The 20,032-nt window shown below is 44.7% G+C and overlaps 1 protein-coding gene across 3 annotated transcripts in view; it reads left to right on the top strand.

Moving 5' to 3' along the window:
- Window positions 1–1,353: 1,353 nt before the first annotated feature.
- DSP (desmoplakin) overlaps window positions 1,354–20,032 on the top strand; it is a 47,444-nt gene continuing 28,765 nt past the window's right edge. The window contains exons 1-3 of one of the 3 annotated variants that reach the window (XM_033216147.1): window positions 1,354–2,000; window positions 16,004–16,106; window positions 18,685–18,833. In XM_033216147.1, the coding sequence (XP_033072038.1) occupies window positions 1,828–2,000; window positions 16,004–16,106; window positions 18,685–18,833 (425 nt within the window). In that variant the 5' untranslated portion in view covers window positions 1,354–1,827. The remainder of the gene's footprint in view (window positions 2,001–16,003; window positions 16,107–18,684; window positions 18,834–20,032) is intronic. The other 2 variants (XM_033216149.1, XM_033216148.1) reach the window with 2 other exon arrangements.

Genomic DNA, 20,032 nt, shown 5'->3' on the forward strand with positions numbered 1-20,032 from the left:
CAAAATATTTCTGGTCCCAAGCATTTTGGATAAGGGGTACTCAATCTGCATAATCATTTAAACACTTGCCCACTTTGCTTTTATTAAAGATTCGAGGAAATTGAGACTACGATGCAAATTATTGGTTGCGCTAACAGTGATAAACTTTCATCTCATTATATGTGTTTACTCCTTGAATTTAAGACGTTCAGCTGTAAAAAGAAAAAGAACAAGACATTTTGTCAAAAATTATGCCTTAAAGGGTCAAGGTGTCATGAGAAATGCTATAATATGACAAATTTTAGAAAGTCTCGCCGACTCTCTTTACAACATGAAAATGTAGTTTTTTATTTTTGTTTTCAGTTCATAGACATTTTGGAAACGCATTGTATCAGAAGGTAATTAGCGGCATTGTTTGGAAAGATGAAAAATTTATTAGAAAGATCTTTAAATGGCTTTTACTAAAGCGTCACTTAACAGTTTTCCATATTATAGAAACAGCTTTTCATGGATGGTGTGACTGGGTCTGTATCCAAACCCGGTTCGGTTCGTGGAGCCTACGGTGTAGTTAACACTCAGCCTCTTAACTGGGAGTGGCTCTGGAACAAGTCGCTGGAATGTTCAAGCTCCGCGTCACTCATCGGTACCAAGCTGGTCTCTGTCTAGGGTTCTTTGCCACCCTCAGGCTCAAGTCCCAGGAGGCCTCCGCCGCTGACTTGGGTGAACAGCTCTGAGTTCCGGAGAGGGTTGGGTCTGCGGAGAAGGGCGCGAGAGACAAGCATCCGCAAGGTTCTGGTACAAACTTTGGAAACTGGACCTGGAGTTGAAATCTTTACTCCTCGTTTAAAAAGAGCATCAAAAGGGAAAAGATAAAATAAATTGGAACTTATATTTTTATGTTATCCCATGAAACAATAGCTGTAGTGTTTTCCTCTTTATGCCAAAGAGATTAATATTTACGGTGACGACTTCTCCAGGAAGTCGTGGTTTTCTGTAAAAAAAAGGTTTTACACATCAGAAATCGGACTTCTGAGGCAATTTCCTGAATACCCGGAATAAAACAAAACAGAACAAGCCCCCAGACAAAACTCTATCATCTAAAACGTTCCCTCCTCACTGTGGTTCTAGTCAATGCGTGGTAGGTAGCGTTTCCAGCGATGAACAAAAGTCAATATTTGACCAGTAACTCTCCAATCGAGAGGCCCCTCCATTCCAGCTATCTCCGCCCGGGGACCTAGGAAATCCTCAAAAGCCAGGCCAACCATTCCCCGCCCGAGCGGCCCCAGCGGAGAGCGCAGCGGCCCCCGCAAGCGCAAGTTCTCCCCGCAGTGGCCGCGCCCAGGGCGCTCGGGTCGCGGGGACCCCGCCTCGCCCGGCGTTACTCAGGCCTCGGTGGCGCAGGGCGGAGCCGCGGGCGGCGGGCGCAGGTGGGGAGGGGCGGTCGGAGCGCGTCGGTGACACCCGCGGGGGGGCGGGGAAGGCGCGGCGGCCGCACCCCGCCCTGGGAAGAAACCGGCCAGGTGTGGCCTCGGCGCCCGGTGCCAGCGGGGAGGAGACTCGCGCCGCCGCCGACCAACACCAACACCCAGCCCCGACGCAGCTCCTCTGCGCCCTCGCAGCCCTTCGAGCCACAGCTCTTCCTCCCGCTCCTGCCCCCGGCCCGTCGCCGTCTCCGCGCTCGCAGCGGCCTCTGGAGGGCCCAGGTAGCGAGCAGCGATCTCGTGAGCCCCCCGCACTCCCGCCCGGTTCCTCGGCCGTCCGCCTGTTCTTGGCCCCCTCCGCCTTCTCCGCGCCGGCCCGCCTCGCTTATGCCTCGGCGCTGAGCCTCTCTCCCGATTGCCCGCCGACATGAGCTGCAACGGAGGCTCCCACCCGCGGATCAACACTCTGGGCCGCATGACCCGCGCCGAATCTGGCCCGGACCTGCGCTACGAGGTGACCAGCGGCGGCGGCGGGGGCACCAGCAGAATCTACTACTCGCGGCGCGGCGTGATCACCGACCAGAACTCGGACGGCTACTGGTGGGTACCTGCCCGGAGAGCGCGGGCTGCGGGGCCCGCGGGACGAGGAGGGACCGTCCTCCTCTGGGCGACGGGGAGACTCGAGTCCCGAAGGTGGAAAGGTTTTTTGCCCCAGGTCCGGAAAGAGCTTCCCGGCCGCGCTGGGAGCAGGACCCGGGTGTCCTGACGCGTGCAGGGACAGGTTGGCCCTGTCCTGAGAGCGGGGACTCGGTCCTACCTTTCTCCTCTCCCGCGAGCCCGGGCGGGTGGTCAGAGGGGGCGTCGGGCCAGCGCGGGGCTGTCCCCTGCCTGCCGGACCCGGCTGCAGTCGCCTTTGTCCCAGCCCGCGAATGGGAGGTCAGGCGAGGTGGGCCTGCGACCACAAAACCCAACCTCTCCCACGGTAATCAATGTAAAAGAGGAAAGGAGCGGGGCCGCGGCCCTATCTGGTGGCCGAGTGGTGCTCGGGGCTCCGCAGTCTTTACCCGCTCACCCCCAATCCCCGGTAACCCCGAGACCACGACTGCGGCGGTTCCTGGACTCCTTGGCCACCCGAGGACGTTTGTATGAAGGCTGCACGTCCGGGCGGCGCGGGGTCCTGCCCCGAGGAGGCCCCGCTTCGGCTTCCCCTGTTCGGCAAACGAAACTTGCCCGCCGGGGTGGCTGCCGGGCCCGGCGCTCGAAGTTCGGCGGGGACTTGCCTGTTCCCCTCGGTCGTCCGCGCCGCAGCCCCCGCGGGCGAGCGCACCTGTGGCCCTGCCTCTGAGCCTTTTGTTTCCTCCTTTTTAAAATCACCGGATGAAAGACCCCAGTGTGCCTTGGATCGCAGAGCGCCAGCCGCATGTCTGCTTTGATCCAGAATGTGTGGGCAGGGGAGTGTGCGGGGGGAGGACGACGCTGGGGGCCCGTCCTGGCCTAGGTGCCCCGGGAAGACCCCCCGCTGAGAGCTTCCGCTTCTCTGGATCCTCGCGGAAACAGACCGAGGGCGTCATTTGGGTGGGTGGGGAGAGACCCTGTCCCGGGTCTCGGGAGCTGGACTCTGGATGCCCATGTGGGCGGTGCGCGTTTTGCAGCGCCCCCCACCTCCCCGCCCCGTGCTAGTTCTTCCCATGTTGGGCTTTTGGGAAAGAGGCTGAGCGTCGGGACGTTATTTACCAGGCGTTGTGGCCCTAGGCCTGGGAGGAGCAACCTGAATGCGCTCCAGGGCAGTTTTGTTTTGCAAGCAGTTTTGAAGGCGGGGACTACTCGAGTTGCAACCTGTTTTCTGCTTGGATTTCTGGAGCATCCTGAAAATCTGTTTTCCTTTTTTTTTTGAGTTAGCAAAGAATTGTCTCAATCTTGGAGTTCTTTGTTTCCTGAACAAAATGTGTCCGGGGATTTCCAGGGAAAATGTGCCAAGCAATAGGAGGAATGAAAAGTTGGGTTTTCATTACATTTGTTTTAAAATTTTGCCAGCCATTTAAATCTGAAATTTAAATTTTCTCTCGCAGTCCTCCAGGATTTGAGATGCACATCTATCCTTTAAATGTGCGGGTTACACATAGTTTAAATCCAAGTCAGATGGAATGTGAAGGATTCTTTAGCAGCTCTTTTTGGCATTTTTATGAACCAAGTATTTATTTTGATTATGATTTATAACTATGCTTTTGCTAGCCTGGATTTCTTATCTTTTAAATAGACAATAATCAGTACTATTAATCGAATATTTCACTCCCTTGGTTTCTTATACCTTTTGTAGAGAAGTAAAACTTCAATACATTAATTGGTTAATGAACTGCATCAAGATACATGTTTTATTAGGATTCCTCACTGAAACATTTAATTTTGGGCAGGCTCCATGTTTTTTCATTGTGTAGTATCACTTCTTGTGTTCTGTTTTTCCAACTTAAAGCCTACTTATAAAACTTATCAAGTCTCCTGTCTCTGGGAAAGGGAAAGAGACCCAAGTGAAAAATTACCTGACTTTGAGGAAGGATGTTTTCCCTCCTCATTAATGTTGCTGTGCCCGGCGGCAGGGCGGCAGGCTCAGGGCTTGAGGTGGGAGGCGGTCATTCTTTCTGGGGATCCTGGCAATGGAGTTTCCTCCGGGCCTGTCCCAGCCTGCAGTGGTGCTACTGACTACAAAATAGCCCACAAATGCTGACTGCTGCGTTTTCAAATAATAGCGACTGACTGAAGACAGGGCATGTAGCAGTTTTTCTGGTGGCATTCTGGTTTTGTGTGGAGGGATAAGTTTGGCCGTGGCATGCACTTTGTAGAAGCAGGGTGCCCTCTATGCCCAAGGGAGCCACTGCCCTCTGCTAAGTGAATGATGATTAAGAATTTCGTAAGTATTTTTCTGACCCGAAGATTTTCTAAATAAAGGTTTTTGTGGTTTTCTTCTTTTCTTTCTTTTTTTTTTTTTAAGCTCCAAAACTAGTATAAAAACTATTGGTTGACTTTAAACTCATTTATTTCAAAAACTGCTATTTATGGCTGAATCATTAATAGATTGGTGATTTTTGAGCTGAGTGTTTTGTATTTAGCCCATCCTTAAATAAAGTAATTTGAATGTGTAGAGGGCCCAACTCTTAGTTTTCCTTTGAAAATGACTTTAAAACAGCTCTCTCTCTCTGTCCTTTCCACGACCAGCACTTACCCATTTTTAGGACAGTATTAGATCTCACTGTATCGTAATCCCCTTTTTTTCCACTACCACCCGCCTGTTCTTTGTGTCTTTATTTTAGATTGAATTGAATCTGCAACTACTTAATTTTGTTAACCTTTGGTAAATGTTACAACCTTGATAATGAAATAATAGGCATGTACATGTCTTGAAATGTAAATTTTGGATTCTTCTTGGATAGGATGTTACAGTAATACTGTTTTCAATTATAGCAGAATTACTCTAGTCTTATTCCTGTCATTAAAACAAATTACAAATGTGTAGTGAAATTTGTTATCAAAGTAACAAAGTCTCACAGTTAGATCTTTCACCCATCAAAGGGTGGATTTGTGGGAGGATTAAAAGCAGAAAATAGTCATTAAGCTTCAGAAATATGTGGTTATAATATTAATGCTTATTTTTCTTCAGATCTCATGATTTCAAAACTGAGATACATGTGATCATTATTTCATAAACGTTTTAAAGTTAGTCTTAAATTAGGTTTTAAGAGAAGCTTATTTCTTGGCATGAGACAAACAGGTCCATTTGCCTGAATTTTAGAGCAGGGGGCCCCTAAGGATCACTTAGCCTAGGCAGAAACTCCACATGCACACTTCAGAGACAGGAAGCTGCGGACGTGCCCAAGATCCCAGAATCCACTTATGGCTGGGTTGGCCTGAGGACCCAAGGATCCTCACCTTGGTTTCCCTGTGCCTTCACAGCCTGACTTTTAGAATGGACAGGCCTGTCGTTACACCATGAAAGTATCTCAAATTCCATTAATTCCTTCATTCAGCAAGTGTTTACTGAGCATCGGCTGCATTCTGTGTTGGGTTAGGGGAGATCAAGGTGGAAATCTATAGCCTTGAAAGGAGCGTAGGCCCTTCCAAGGAAGATAAGTACACGAAGACTAGCACACAAAAGCAGAATGCGCAGGAGGCGTTTACATGACCTCAGAGACTTCACAAGGAGGTGCGAGAACATCTGTCGTGGGGGCACTGGGAAGACTTTATAAAGGAAGTGGTGTCGAACTAGACTTTGGAGTATTTCAGCTGTGTCAAGATGGGTGGGCAGAGGGCCTTCCAGGGGGAGAGATGAGCTTGAGAAAAGTCTGCGAAGCCTGTGGAGTGATCCCCTTTGTGAGCATTCCCTCTGAGCAGGGAGGCAGTAAGATGAAAGGAGGAAGCATCCTCTTTGACCAAGGCATTGGAGACCTTGAATGCCCTGGAGAGGGATTTGGATAGGCAGAGGGAACCGGGGGCAGGTTTTCACTGAAGCCATTGAAAGTCTCCTCCATTGGAGGAGCGGGGAAGTTAGACGATCATCACTGAGCTTCTGGACTCTTCAGGCATTGGCTTAAGGAAGCCATTGCATCAGTGAAGGAGGGAGGGAATGAAAGTCTGAACCAGGGTGAGGGCGGTGGATGGGAAAGTAGGTATTGCCAAGGTGGAGTGACAGCTCCAGCTAAGAATTGGATGCGAGAGGCAAGGGAGAGTCTGAGAAAACAGGCCCAGAGCTCGAGTGACTCATAGCGTAGATAGTCTAAACACTTTTCTGGGAAGCGATTGCAAAGCAAGATTTAGTTTAGCTTAGTATGTGGCAGGTAACATTTACATGATTATTAAATTTAACTTGTGTATTTTATAAAAATTTCAGGTCTGTGGTTCATAATAGTTACCAGTACCTGGCAAACACACGGTGATGTGCCTGGTATACTACGTTTGTTATCTCAAGCCTCATAACAAACTTCCCAGTTTACAGATGGGAAACTGAGGTTAAAATATTTTAAAAGACTTGCCTAAGGTCACACAGCTAGTTAAGTGGTTAAGCTAGATTTGAATCCAGTGTACTGCAAGGACCCAAGAGAAGATTAAACCTGCAGTGTGAGAATTCACCTTTTCTACTTGTAAACCCTTTTCGATCTGAGTTATTACTTATTTTGAATCTGTTGAATTCCTCAGCCTGCATTCCTATGAAATATTTCATAATCATTGTATTCTTTCATTAATACTCTTGTAGAGTGTCTATCTGTTTAGGAAAAAAGAAACTCAAGTTGATTTTGCATGAAGCCAACTAATTGTTAGTCAGATCTATTTAATGGGACAATACAGCTTTCAACAGTCATTTTTTTCTCTAAATATGGGCATAATGTCATTGTTCAGGTGATGGAAATGTCTTGGAAAGGGGAAAACTGCTGATGCCCCTGATGCCTCCATGCTGACTTCTCAGGGTGGAGCAAAGGAGGGCTTGGGTGTGAGACTTGAGGAGTGTGTCTTGACTCTCAGCTAACCAGTCTTTCCAGACCAGGAGGTTCTAGAAGGAGTGGTTTCAGTCTGGAGGCCTTGTTGCTGCAGCTGGGAGCAGTGCCACACCCCTTGATTTTCTCCATCTCCCTCCTGCTGGGCTGGTCCCAGTGGCCCTGCCACTTGAAAACGTTCAGGTGTGGTTCTGAATTTGAAGCCGTGGCCCCACAGATCCTAAGACTCAGACATGAGCTGCTCATCTGAGGTGACATCTTGTAGAATACTAGCGCAGTCCAGTAACGTATGCCTTGCCACCGACACCTTGGGCTGGAAGGGCTCATGAATGTGAAATCTACATTTCATGAAAATGAAGACAGTTTAGTGAGAAGCTGCAGCAAACAGATCTAAGGTTCTGCTTGGAATTACATTTTGTTTGTTTGTTTTGAGATGGGGTCTTGCTCGGTGGCTCAGGCTGGAGTGCAGTGGCATGATCATAGCTCACTGCAGTCTTGACCACTCAGGCTCAAGTGACTCTCTCACCTCAGCCTCTTGAGTAGCTAGGACCACAGGCATGCGCCACCATACCCAACTAATTAAAAAAAATTTTTTTTTGTAGAGACAAGATCTCACTATGTTGCCCAGGCTGGTCTTGAACTCTTGGGCTCAAGCAATCCTCCCACCTTGGCCTCCTAAATTGCTGGAATTACAGGCAAGAGCCAGTGCACCTGGCCTTTGAATTTTCTTACCCTCAATAAGTTTCTTTCGTGCTGTTAAAGTGTATCACTCTCTATGAATTGTCTCAGTTATATTTGAGTCTTGTAAGGAATCTTAGAAACTCCTGAAAATACCTCACACTTAATACCCAATCCATTACTTCCTTCTCCTCTTTCTCTTTTTTTTCTTTTCACCCCACCCCCATTTTGCTGCGGGACATCCTTAAAGTTGTGGACTGGGGCAAAGACAAAACACAAAAATGAAATTTCAGCCGGGTGTGGTGGCTCATGCCTGTAATCTAGCACTTTGGGAGGCCGAGGCGGGCAGATCACAAGGTCAGGAGTTCCAGACCAGCCTGGCCAATATGGTGAAACCCTGTCTCTACTAAAAATACAAAAACTAGCCGGGCGAGGTGGTGTGCTCTGTAGTCCCAACTGCTCAGGAGGCTGAGGCAGGAGAATCGCTTGAACCTGGGAGGCGGAGGTTGCAGTGAGCTGAGATCGCGCCACTGCACTCCAGCTTGGGTGACAGAGTGAGACTCCATAAAAAAAAAAAAAGAAATTTCAGAACCGTAACAACAGCAGCCCCTCCCCAAGTAAAAGCTATTGTGAAGTGAGGCCTCTGCCTCTGCAGTGCCCCTCTGAGCCTCACCTCAACCCCAGGAGGGGGGTGTTCTACCTGTCCTAGAGGCAGAAGCTCCAGGCACTGCCAGTGGATGTCACTTTAAGTTGCTCAAGGTCATAGGCTGTATAACTGGAAGTGGCTGAGCTGGGCGTGGACTCCGACTGTGCCCTACTTCAAAGCCCTTCTGAAGTTAATGATATGTGATCAGTTTTCCACTACCCTACAAACACAATCTGCCAAACATTCAGTGTGAAAATCAAGAAAACCGCCTGGAAAAGAAGCAGAACTTTTATTAGAGTACCGTTTCTGTAGCTCCTGGGCGAAGACAAAATGCAGGATCAAAGGAGGCTGTTTTTCTAAAATCTATAGAGAAAAAACATCCACCATGTTTGTTCACTGCTGGAGTGGGAATGGGGAGGGGACAGCTGTGCTCTCTGGTTGAGCTTTGAAATCAGGGTAATGCGATGAGCCAAAATATCTTCAGATCGGTCTTTTGTTTGCCTTTGTTTTTCCTCCACTTTACTAAGCCAAACAAACATGCATTAAGTACCTTTTGTGTGCAGAACCTTACGTTGTTAGGTTAAGCGTTTGTAGGAGTCCAAGATGACTAAGACATGGGACTTTGCTCTCCAGGAGCAGGCAGCCAGGTGTGTATAAACTAATGCAAGAGAGGAGAGGATGCATAGGTGTGATATGGAAAGCTCCATGCAGAAGGCTGTAACTTTTGAAGTTTTGAACTTTTGAAGGATGGTTAACACGGCATTTCAGCTGATGTATATATAGGGTGTTTAATGATTTTGTTTTTTTGTTTTTTTTCTTGAGACGGAGTTTCGCTCTTGTTGCCCAGGCTGGAGTACAATGGCATGATCTCGACTCACTGCAACCTCCGCCTCCTGGGTTCAAGCAATTCTCCTATTTCAGCCACCCGAGTAGCTGAGATTACAGGCATGGGCCACCACATCTGGCTAATTTTGTATTTTTAGTAGAGACAGGGTTTTTCCATGTTGGTCAGCCTGGTCTTGAACTCCTGACCTCAGGTGATCCTCCCGCCTCGGCCTCCCAAAGTGTTGGGATTACAGGTGTGAGCCACCACGCCTGGCTAGTGAATCTTAGAGGTTAAGTATCATCCTTAAATGAAGTATTAAAAATGTATTTTCTTTTTATGCAAGATCCTTTCAAGAAACTCAAAATACTACATGTGAAAAATGCTTTGAAAATTATAAAGAGCTAAGCAAATAGGCCTTATGATCAATAGTAATATTAATGCATTACATAACTGTCATAATTCCTAATACACATTTCCTGAGTTTTTTCTAGGCAATTATTCCGTGAACCTGAAAACAGAGAGACATATGAATCTTTCTGGCATATGTACAAGAGCCTGTATTGATTGAATAAACGAAAGAGGAGAGAGAGGAAGGGAGAGACAGAAAGAGGAGGGAAGGAAAGAAGGAGTTCAGTTGGAGAGAAAATATATAAACAGAAAGAAATGCAAAGTTGGGGGCGTGGTCCAAGTGTCTAATGAGCAGTATAAGTTATTATAGAAGTATTTTTATAAAACAAAGAGAGTCATTCTTCATTTCAAAACTTTTTCTTTTCTTTTTTTTTTTTTTTGGCCTATAATGTCCCTCTTTGAAATATTTGTCTTGTATTTTTTATGTTATTTTTTTCTTTATCTTTCTGAAGGTGTGAACTTTTTTTACTTTATCTTTCTGAATATTTTTATTTTTTTAAGATAAGGTCTTGCTCTTTCGCCCAGGCTGGAGTGTAGTGGTGCAATCTTGGCTCACTGCAACCTTTGCCTCCCAGGTTCAACCGTCTCATCTCGACCTCCCATCTCAGCCTCCCAAGTAGCTGGGACTTAAGGTGTGTGTCATCACGCCCAGCTAAGTTTTGTATTTTTTTCTGTAGAGATGGGGTTTCGCCATGCTGTCCAGGCTGATCGTAAACTCCTGGATTCAAGCAATCAGGTGGCCTCTGCCTCCCAAAGTGCTGGGATTACAGGCATGAGCCACGGCACCCAACCTTGTCTTGTATTTTTAAAAATAATATTTTTGGCAACACATGTAAAGCTAATGCCTTAGGACAGCTAGGTTTGGAGTCCTATTTTTAAAGAAAAATTTTTTTCGAAGGTAGTAAAATAAAACCTTGAAATCTTGGTAACATTGTTCACACATTCATGTGGTCCGTGTTTGGATTAGAATGCAGAACTTGTTTTCTTTTAACCACCGATGAAGGGCTCTCTATGCAAATATTTGGAACCCTTACTTGTTTAAACAAGTTTTAGCATGAACTTTAAAAAAAACTTTGTGCAGGTAGGTTCTTTGTAGTATGACTCATTTATCTCTCAGAAGAGTTAAAAACTTTTAAGGATGAGTTATTTTTTTAAAGGGCACCTATTACTTTGGTTTAGAAGTCAATATTCTTTTGATAAATTTGACCCAAATGAGTTACTTTCTTTTTCTTTTCTTTTTTTTTTTTTTCAAAAAAGCACATGACATCTGCCATCTTCTGTGCCACTGAAATGAGATTTAAAACTTCATGGCTTGTTACTTTAATTCGTAACATGATTTGAAAATCTCTCAACCCCTGACACCCATATGTAGCAATATTAAAAATTTCTTTGAGGCTAGGGGTTTAAAAAAATGTTCATACACTTGTTAGTAAGTACATCATTTTAAAATTATTTATTTATACATAATAGAATTTTGCATTTTCCCAAACTGTACTACTATATGAATTAAATTTAATTCAATTACCATGAATATTTTTATTTACCATGAACTTAACATAGACATTTGTATTATTTTCAGTAAGGAAGAATGACTTTGGTGGTTTCCTAAAATTGAGTTACAGAATGAATAAGGTAAAGAAATCTTACATACCATTTAGCCCAACAGATGGAGATAGAAATTTCTGGGATTAAAAAAAAATCTAAAATTATGTGGTCAATTAAAAAAAAAAATATATATATATATAATCTGACTTAGAAAGGTTTGAATTACAGCTTTTAAAAACATGCTTTTCCTGGCTAGGTGCGGTGGCTCACGTCTGTAATCCCAGCACTTTGGGAGGCCAAGGTGGGCAGATCACTTGAGGTTAGGAGTTTGAGACCAGCCTGGCCAAAATTTGGTGAAACCCTGTCTCTACTAAAAATACAAAAATTAGCTTTGCGTGGTGGCAGTGTGCCTGTAATCCCAGATATGTGGGACACTGAGGCAGAAGAATCACTTGAACCCAGGAGGCGGAGGTTGCAATGAGCTGAGATTGTCCCACTGCACTCCAACCTGGGCGACAGAGTGAGACGCCTTCTCAAAAACAAAAAAAAAAAGGCCGGGCGCGGTGGCTCAAGCCTGTAATCCCAGCACTTTGGGAGGCCGAGGCGGGAGGATCACGAGGTCAGGAGATCGAGACCATCCCGGCTAACCTGGTGAAACCCCGTCTCTACTAAAAAATACAAAAAACTAGCCGGGCGATGTGGCGGGCGCCTGTAGTCCCAGCTACTCGGGAGGCTGAGGCAGGAGAATGGCGTAAACCCGGGAGACGGAGCTTGCAGTGAGCTGAGATCCGGCCACTGCACTCCAGCCTGGGCGACAGAGCGAGACTCCGTCTCAAAAAAAAAAAGAACACACACACACACACACACACACACAAAAAGGCATGTTTCCTGAAGCAAGCTCTCCTGGCTCTCGTGCTGAAGAATCCAGTGCTACATATACAGCTGGTGTCTGTCTGACATCAGCCTGAACCGATGGGTCGAAATCCTTTCCCCTGAACTTCCTCCCTGATTAAGTACAGTGAGTTCTGTGTGGATTTTTCACTGGGCTAAGACAAGCAAACTGACCTGTCAAGGTGGATTCTCTATACCTTAGTTGGCCTGAGTCTCCCTCTGTCTTGTTTTGATGGACTGAGTCATTCACAAGGTGTATACCTAGTTCCCTTTCTCGCCTCACTCTGTTTCCAGAGGGAATTCTTGGCCACACCTAAGACTGAAGTTGGATTCTTACAGATGAAAGATAGAAGTAGACCTTGTTTTAAGGATCAGATGCGGTCTTGAAAAGTTGTGTATATGATGAAATTTGGTTAATCAGATCACACTTCCCAATAGACAAATAGTGATATCAAAGATTCTTTATTTCATTATTCCAACACTTCAGCTTTTTATTTTTTCAACCCTTTAAAGGATTAGATTTTTGTGCATTCCCCATTCCTATGCAGTTGTTAATATATTTACTAACATGCCATGCAAAACATTTAAATGTTCCAGTGGATATCAGGAACATATGAGACAGGGCGCGGTGGCTCACGCCTGTAATCCTAACACTTTGGGAGGCCGAGGCGGGCAGATCATTTGAGGTCAGGAGTTTGAGACCAGCCTGACCAACATGGTGAAACCCCATCTCTACTAAAAATACAAAAAAATAGCTGGGTGTGGTGGCGCATGCTTGTAGACCCAGCTACTGGGGAGGCTGAGGCAGGAGAATCACTTGAACCTGGGAAGCAGAGGTTAAAGTGAGCCGAGATCGTGCCACTGCACTCCAGCCTGGGCAACAGAGCAAGACTCCATCTCGGGGGAAAAAAAAAGAACATATGAAAATCTTTTAGAAAAGCATGAATAATTTATTTGGTATTATTAGCAGCATATGAAGTTACCTGTTTTTTTTTGTTTGTTTGTTTTTTTAGTTCAGATATGGGTAGGCAAGGGGAGGCAGGTAAGGTATCATCTCTTTATAGGATGCCAACTGATTTCTAGAGGGATAGGAATGTCTTCTAAAACTAGGGGGAGGGAATTAAAACATAGAGAAAACCCACCAATGTTTTAAGCCAATGTTTGGTTGCCTTACCTCCTTTATCCTGGATGTAATTCATTTCTAACTGTTGTGTAACTAACTAGTCTAAGTTCTTGGGTAAAAAGAAGCTGGTGAGTTTTATATTTTGTGGTCAAATGAATTTGGTCTCATAAATTCACTTTGAAAAATGTGTATGTACACTTTGGTGCATTCATTCACAATTGTGTGAATAAAAACATTCACACAGTTCGGTGCATTCATTCATGATTGTGAATGAACAATTGTGTTTGTCCTCCCTGTCCCTGTTTTTTAATACAGTGTAATTCTAGAATAGTTTTAGATTTGTAGAAAAGTTACAAAATAGTGCAAAGTTTGTGTATACCCTCACCCAGTTTCCCCCGCCTCCATCATTTTGTTTTCTTAACAGCTGGGGTTTATGCTGTGTTGCCCAGGCTAGTCTTGAACTGCTGAGCTCAAGCGATCTGTTTACCTTGGCCTCCCAAAGTGCTGGGATTACAGGCGTGCCCCACCCGCAGCTTATAGCTCAGTTTGGGATCATTTTTACAGCAGCACACATTGTTAAATAATTTAGGAAACCCTGACTTTCCACTGTGCTAAGAGACAACTCTTTCATTTATCTGCTTGGGACTGGCATTCTTTGTGGGAATCACCCTTGGAGCCAAATTGCTGAACAGAATTTTTGAATGTTTCAGAATAAAGGTATTCCTATGTCCCTCCAATAAGGAAAACAAACATGATTACACAGGACCTTCCTAATGTTTTAATTCATTCTAGGGTTCTGAGTGAGGTTGCTGGGTTTCGTAATGTTTTCCTTTGTCTCTTAAGTTTCTTTCCTCTGTTTTATAACAGGTATGTTTTGGAAGGTGTTCTAAGTCAGTTGGAATTCTGTACAAGTTAGGACAACACATGCGATCTTGCTTCTATCTCGGCAGTGTGAGGAATGGACCTCATTTCCTGTATAATCTGGAGTGGAAGACAGACTGGTTGCATTGGTGATGGGTGGGGGCAGTCCTGGTTTTGAGAGGTGGATGACTCTGGCCCCACCTCACCTTTACCCGCCTGGAGGAGCTTGTGTCTTCTTCGGGGAGTAGTTCCCAGGGAGGTCTGGGCTCCTCACCCACATTCATCTAGTCCTGGCTTGTTGAGGAGTATTGCCTGCAGGGAGGAACCCCAAATGGGTGGCCAAAAAAGAAAGAGCTTTCCTATGGTGAGACAGTGCAGGCAGGTGCTGCGGAAGAATTCCCACATTACTGTGATCTTATCCCATCTATGCATAATGCAGCCATTGTTTGTCAAACTTTTTTTTTTAAACGGTGAAATTCTTTCTTTAAAACACACACACACACACACACACACACACACACACACACTATCCAGTAGGTTAGACAGGCATCAGATAAAAGCAGGCTCAGGCTGGCCCTGACTGAAGGGCTGGGTAGGAAGAGCCAATTTCTTGTAGCACATCCGTGAGGACTTTTCACAGATGTTAAATCATCACTTGGTCTGCTTTAAACTTCTCTGAAACCAAACTACAGGGGGCTGTGCTGTGGCATAGTATATCTTGGTAAATTTAAAAGCCAGACTTTGGTTATGCCTTGCTTGAAGAGCAAATGAAACTCTGTCATCTCTTTCTTTAAGATACAGACCGTCTGCAACATTTTCGTCAACACCACTGTTGTTTTAAGGTTTCTTCTGGGAGTCTTCCGGAAAAGTGCCTCATTTGGAATGTACATTGACTGAGCTTCATTGTAGAGAAAAATAGGTATTCTAGAACATCTTGAAAGGAGAATGAGTTTGTTTTGCAATAAAGATAATGTATTTAAATTTTCCATCACTTTCTTCACACCATGATTTTTAAAAAAACCATTATTGTCTTTTACAGGAATTACAGAATATATATATATATATATTTTTTTTTTTTTTTGCAGACAGGGTCTCACTCTGTCACCTAGGCAAGAGTACAGTGGTGTGATCATAACTCATCGCAGCCTCCAACTCATGGGCTCAAGTGATCCTCCCACCTCAGCTTCCTGAGTAGCTAGAGCTACAGACACGCATCACAATGTTTGGCTAATTTAAAAACAATCTTTTTTTTTTTTTTTTTGTAAGACAGGGTCTTGCTGTGTTGCTCAGGCTGGTCTCCAACTTCTGGACTTAATCAGTCCTCCTGCCTTGGCTTCCCAAAGCACTGGGATTACAGGCGTGAACCACTGTGTCTGGCCAATACTTTTGTAGTGTAAGCTTTTTTCTCCTCTCCTACCTTTCCTTCAGCCAGACTTGCCAGTGAAATCTTCATGCTCCGTGTCTGACACCGTGAGGTCGTCCTGCAGAGGGACTTGTGGTGTTGGGGACTGTCATTAGGGACCGCTGTGGGATGAAGCAGGAGTGAAGCTGAAATAGCTCTGTGTCATTGTCATTGCCAGAAGTGTGTTTTTATAACTCAAAGAGATATATATCTGGATTGGATCCTGGACCTCGGAGGGGAAAACTTGCTGTGAAGGACATTATTGGGCTAATTGGTGAAATCTGAACAAGTTCTATTAATTGGAAAATTGTTTGTGTCAATCGTAAATTTCTGATTTTGATCATTGTTTTGTGGTTATATATAAGTGAATGTTTTTATCCTTAGGAATGATAGCTGAGCTATTTGGGGGTTAAAAAGGCATGTTTATTCTCAAATGATTCAGAAAAAAATAATATGTATACAGAGATAAATACATGCTGAAATATTTGGGGGTAGAAGGGCATGGTTATTCTCAAATGGTTCAGAAAAAAATAATATATACACGTAGATAAATACACACACATCTATGGAGAGTGGAGAAGGGGGATAAAGGAAACATAAGAAAATGTTAACAATTGGGATGCCGGCTAAAGGGTCTCACAGGAGTGGTTTTGTCCCGTTTTTGCAACTTTTGCAAGTTTGAAATTATTTCAGAATTGAATTAAGTTATTTTATGTCTGGTTTATTTGTGTTTGCCTCCTTAGTCAAACCGGCACGATGTCCAGGCACCAGAACCAGAACACCATCCAGGAGCTGCTGCAGAACTGCTCCGACTGCTTGATGCGAGCAGAGCTCATCGTGCAGCCTGTAAGCTTTCTCTGTTCCCATCGCTTCTCCCGAAGCCTTGGCCACACCCAACTGTGCTCTGGTTAGCTTCTGCTGCCCGGGGCCACCCTATTCACTGACCTCTGTCACGGAGTGTTCAGAGATGCTGTTTTTCAGAACAGACTACAGAGAGATGTGTGTCTTCTTAACCTATTTGTAATGTTGGTTTAACAATGGGAATCAGCTTTCAAACACTTCTCCGTCGTCCCCCAACAAATGTTTACGTTATAGAGTGCCACCTTTTTGGAAATAAAGCAATTTATGATTTACGTGACACTTTGAAACTTTCCATTCTGAGAAATGCAGCCTGGCATGTTTCTGTTCCTGGGTTGGGATGGATCTTAATGTGCACCATCAATTTAGTATGATTTTTTTTCAGGGAAAATGACTATATTGAGATAACAATTCTATCCAGGAAACAGAAAAATGTGGAAAAATAGGCAGTGGAAAATTGAGGAGAAATGGTAACATTTGCGAGAACCCTGAGATGTTTCTTGAGATAACTGAGACATCCTAGGATCTCATCAAATCCAGATTCGAAATCATGGAGTTCGTGGTATTTTCTGTGTAAAGTCTTCATTTTAAAACACTAGCATTCACCTTTGTTCCTAGTGTGCTAAAAACAGAATAGAGAATGGTGGGTCCGTAGCCATCTTTTCCATCCCTTTCCTGAGTTACTGGATCTCTTCAGCGAAGTCTCCCTAATGCTGACATTGGGATCAAGGTTACATCTGGAATCTGCCTCATTACAAAGTACCCCCTTTTTTTTTTTCGAGACGGAGTTTCGCTCTGTCGCCCGGGTTGGAGTGCAGTGGCCGGATCTCAGCTCACTGCAAGCTCCGCCTCCCGGGTTTACGCCATTCTCCTGCCTCAGCCTCCCGAGTAGCTGGGACTACAGGCGCCCGCCACCTCGCCCGGCTAGTTTTTTGTATTTTTTAGTAGAGACGGGGTTTCACCGTGTTAGCCAGGATGGTCTCGATCTCCTGACCTCGTGATCCGCCCGTCTCGGCCTCCCAAAGTGCTGGGATTACAGGCTTGAGCCACCGCGCCCGGCCCAAAGTACCCCTTTTAAATAACCTACATTTGAAACAGATTTCAACCAAATGAATTTACTGGTTCTATTTAGATAATATTTTAATGTTCTAATTTCTTAATTTAGATACTATGTGGGTTCTAGTTCTGAGTTTCTTTATCCAATTAAAAAAATAATGTCACTTTAGTCCATGTTTAGAGATATTTGGGGCTCAGCAAACTAGCTTGGCTCCAGTTCTGGTTGTTTCCAGTGTCTGATTTGAAACATACTCCTTAAAATGTTCCTCACAGTGGCCCAATTCCTTTACACAAAACAAAATAGTAGAACCAGTGACTTAATAATGAACACACACACCAGTCATTTGTAGTGACTATGGATACGTTTTACATGTAGCTCTGAAAATTTGCATGGCCTCATGTTCTCAGTTTATTTTTACTTATATGCATCAATGTGCAATAAAAACAGGTTAGGGAAATAGTGTCATATTTGCTAACATTTCTGTTTAGAGAAATGAGGTTCATTTGGCTAAAGCCAAGTAAAGGCAGCAGATAGAAAATTCCAGAGAATTTTGCTTCAGGTGGCACTGAAGCAGTGGAGGAAGCTTTCTGTTTTTATTTTTCTAAATACAAAACCCTTTTTAAATTTTGAAATAGTTATAGACTCATAAGAAGTTGCAAAAATAGTACAGAGGGGTCTCTACCCAGTACCCAGCTTTTCCCAGTGGTGACATCTTATATGATTATAGTCATCATCAAAACCAGGACATTGATTGGCCCAATACAGTTAACCAGGCAGAAGCCTTCTTCTTAAGAACTGAAACATTGGCCGGGCATGGTGGCTTACACTTATAATCCCAGCACTTTGGGAGGCCAAGGTGGGTGGATCACTTGAGGTCAGGAGTTTGAGACCAGCCTGGCCAACATGGTGAAAACCCGTCTCTACTAAAAATACAAAAATTAGCCTGGCATGGTGGCACATGCCTGTAGTCCCAGCTACTCAGGAGCCTGAGGCAGAAGAATCGCTTGAACCCTGGAGGCAGAGGTTGCAGTGAGCCGAGATCGCACCACTGCACTCCAGCCTGGGCAACAGAGTAAGGCTTTGTCTCAAAAAAAAAAAAAAAAAAAAGAACTAAAACGTTATGTTCCCATAAGGTATAGGAAAAACTCAGTTTGTGCATAAGAGGCCCCATCTGGCATCACCGTACAGTGTCCCTATCACAGTGAAATTCCCATTAGATGAGAGTTGTGTGTAAATATGAAAGATCAGCATGTAACATATTGAAGCAAGGGGAAGGTTAGCATTCAGTAAATGTGCCTTTAAAAGCCAAGCAAATTTAAAAGATAATCCACAAACTTTGGTTCATGAATCTCCCTCTGTTTACCTTCTTATCTCAATAAGATCATTTTCAGTGAGGAAACTTAACAGTTTTTGTCAGGTTTACAGTGGAAACTCTTGCTTCCATTAATGCACATGAAGCTTTTCTTCCCGGTAGTATGTGTTTTCCTTGATATGAATGCTTTCTTTCAGGAATTGAAGTATGGAGATGGAATACAGCTGACTCGGAGTCGAGACTTGGATGAGTGTTTTGCCCAGGCCAATGACCAGATGGAAATCCTCGACAGCTTGATCAGAGAGATGCGGCAGATGGGCCAGCCCTGTGATGCTTACCAGAAAAGGTATTGTCCACAGAGCATGGATTGGGCAGTCCCCATGAAAAAGAACACCACATACCCAGTCACACTCAATTCCATGACCTAGGTCTTCCTTGGAAGGCAGCACAAATGTTCCCAAGGAAAGGCTTGCTTAGTTGGTATTTTGCAGCTTTATTATGTATCTCTAATACAATAAAGTGATCGGTTCATTATAGATGTTAACTGTACCTCACTTCAGAGGACAGAAAGGCCTTTTTTTTTTTTTTGAGACAGGGTCTCTCTGTCACCCAAGCGGGAGTGCAGTGGCACAAATGTGGCTCACCGCAGCCTCGACCTTCTGGGCTCAAGCAATCCTCCCACTTCAGCCTCTCAAGTAGCTGGGCTATAGGCATGTGCCACACCTGGCAAATTAAAAAAAATGTTTTGTGGAGCCAGGGTTTTGCCATGTTGCTCAGGTTGATCTGGAACTCCTAGGCTCAAGCAATCCTCCGTCTTGGGCTTCCCAAAGTGCTGGGATTACAGGTGTGAGTCACTTAAGGGTCTAAAATATCAAGTCAAGCTTAGTTGAATAAATACAAAAATGAGACCCTTAGAGTTGGAAGCAGAGACTATAAGGCAGAAAAGTGTAGTCTGAACTTGTTCTGCTACTGCCTGGGGTCCAGGGTACTAGGAAAACTCCCGGGAAAAAACTCATGAGAAAATGAAAGTTGCGGCCGGGCGCGGTGGCTCACGCCTGTAATCCCAGCACTTTGGGAGGCCGAGGCAGACAGATCAGGAGGTCAGGAGATTGAGACTATCCTGGCTAACACGGTGAAACCCCATCTCTACTAAAAATACAAAAAAGTAGCTGGGCGTGTTGGCGGGCACCTGTAGTCCCAGCTACTTGGGAGGCTGAGGCAGGAGAATGGCGTGAACCCGGGAGGCGGAGCTTGCAGTGAGCCAAGATTGCGCCACTGCACTCCAGCCTGGGTGACAGAGCCAGACTCCGTCTCAAAAAAAAAAAAAAAGGAAAGTTACTCTAAGATTAGGCAAAGGCAGTGACGCTTTCTATGCTGTTTCACGCTTTGAACCTCTTCCTAAGATTTAACTTGTTGTATGTGATTAAGACTTAAGTCCTGGGGTAAAGAAAAAAAAATCTTCAAATACCATAAAACATTTATAGCTTCTCTATTGACACAAAAGACTCAGAAAAGGGGAAATTGGCCCAGAATGGGTTTTCATAG

Source organism: Trachypithecus francoisi, unplaced genomic scaffold (assembly GCF_009764315.1).
Source record: "Trachypithecus francoisi isolate TF-2019V2 unplaced genomic scaffold, Tfra_2.0 Lachesis_group10, whole genome shotgun sequence".
Classification (NCBI taxonomy): Eukaryota; Metazoa; Chordata; class Mammalia; order Primates; family Cercopithecidae; genus Trachypithecus; species Trachypithecus francoisi.